Source organism: Trypanosoma equiperdum, assembly GCF_001457755.1.
Source record: "Trypanosoma equiperdum strain OVI genome assembly, contig: ctg_1980, whole genome shotgun sequence".
NCBI lineage: Eukaryota > Euglenozoa > Kinetoplastea > Trypanosomatida > Trypanosomatidae > Trypanosoma > Trypanosoma equiperdum.
Genome location: NW_027124038.1, coordinates 388 through 1,012, shown reverse-complemented (window position 1 = coordinate 1,012; position 625 = coordinate 388). Strand labels below are relative to the sequence as shown.

Here is a 625-nt window from a genome sequence, read left to right as displayed (position 1 = left end):
ACCACAAACACCACAGGAAGCAATTCTTTTCTTATTAAAACTTCCCTTCTTACACTTGCATTTTTGCTTTTTTAAAGCTCCCCCTCAACTTTTTTCCTTCGCTAAAATTTTTGCTATTTGATATATTTTAACACCTAAATTCAGTCGAGAATTTTTTGTTGGTTGTAAAAAATCTGATTCTCTAAAAAATATTTTCTTGAAACTAAAAAATTTTTCCTTTTCACGTTGAATTTTTTAACTTTTCAGGGTTAGGATTTTTTAGGTGCTTTTTTTCAAGGTTTTTTTCCTCAATTTTCTTCGTTCATTTTTTTGCTTTTTTTTAATTTTTGGAATTCGCTTTTTTTTTTTTAGCGCGTCTTTCACCGGCTCTTTTTCACCATTTTTTTTGTTTTACATGATTTTATTTTTTTAATTTTCTGATTTTTTGAATTTGACTTTTTTTTACGCCCCACCTGCGACTTTTTTTTGTCTTCCTGGTTTTTCGTTGTTTTTTTTTTTGACGGCGCCTTTTTTTTCACATTTTTGAATTTTTTGTTTTACCAGACAATTTCGATTTTTTTTTTGCGCCGCCATTTTTCTTCAAAACGCACCTCGCGGTGTTTCGGGTTAGCGGGTTTGGCTAGGG

The 625-nt window shown here is 30.9% G+C and overlaps 1 pseudogene across 1 annotated transcript in view; it reads left to right on the top strand.

The window, feature by feature from the left end:
* Positions 1 to 75, top strand: part of TEOVI_000853900:pseudogene — a 1,211-nt pseudogene extending 1,136 nt beyond the window's left edge. The window contains exon 3 of the mRNA in view: positions 1 to 75. This exon is cut by the window's left edge and continues 9 nt beyond it. Within this exon, the coding sequence occupies positions 1 to 75 (75 nt within the window).
* The last annotated feature ends 550 nt before the right edge of the window (positions 76 to 625 follow it).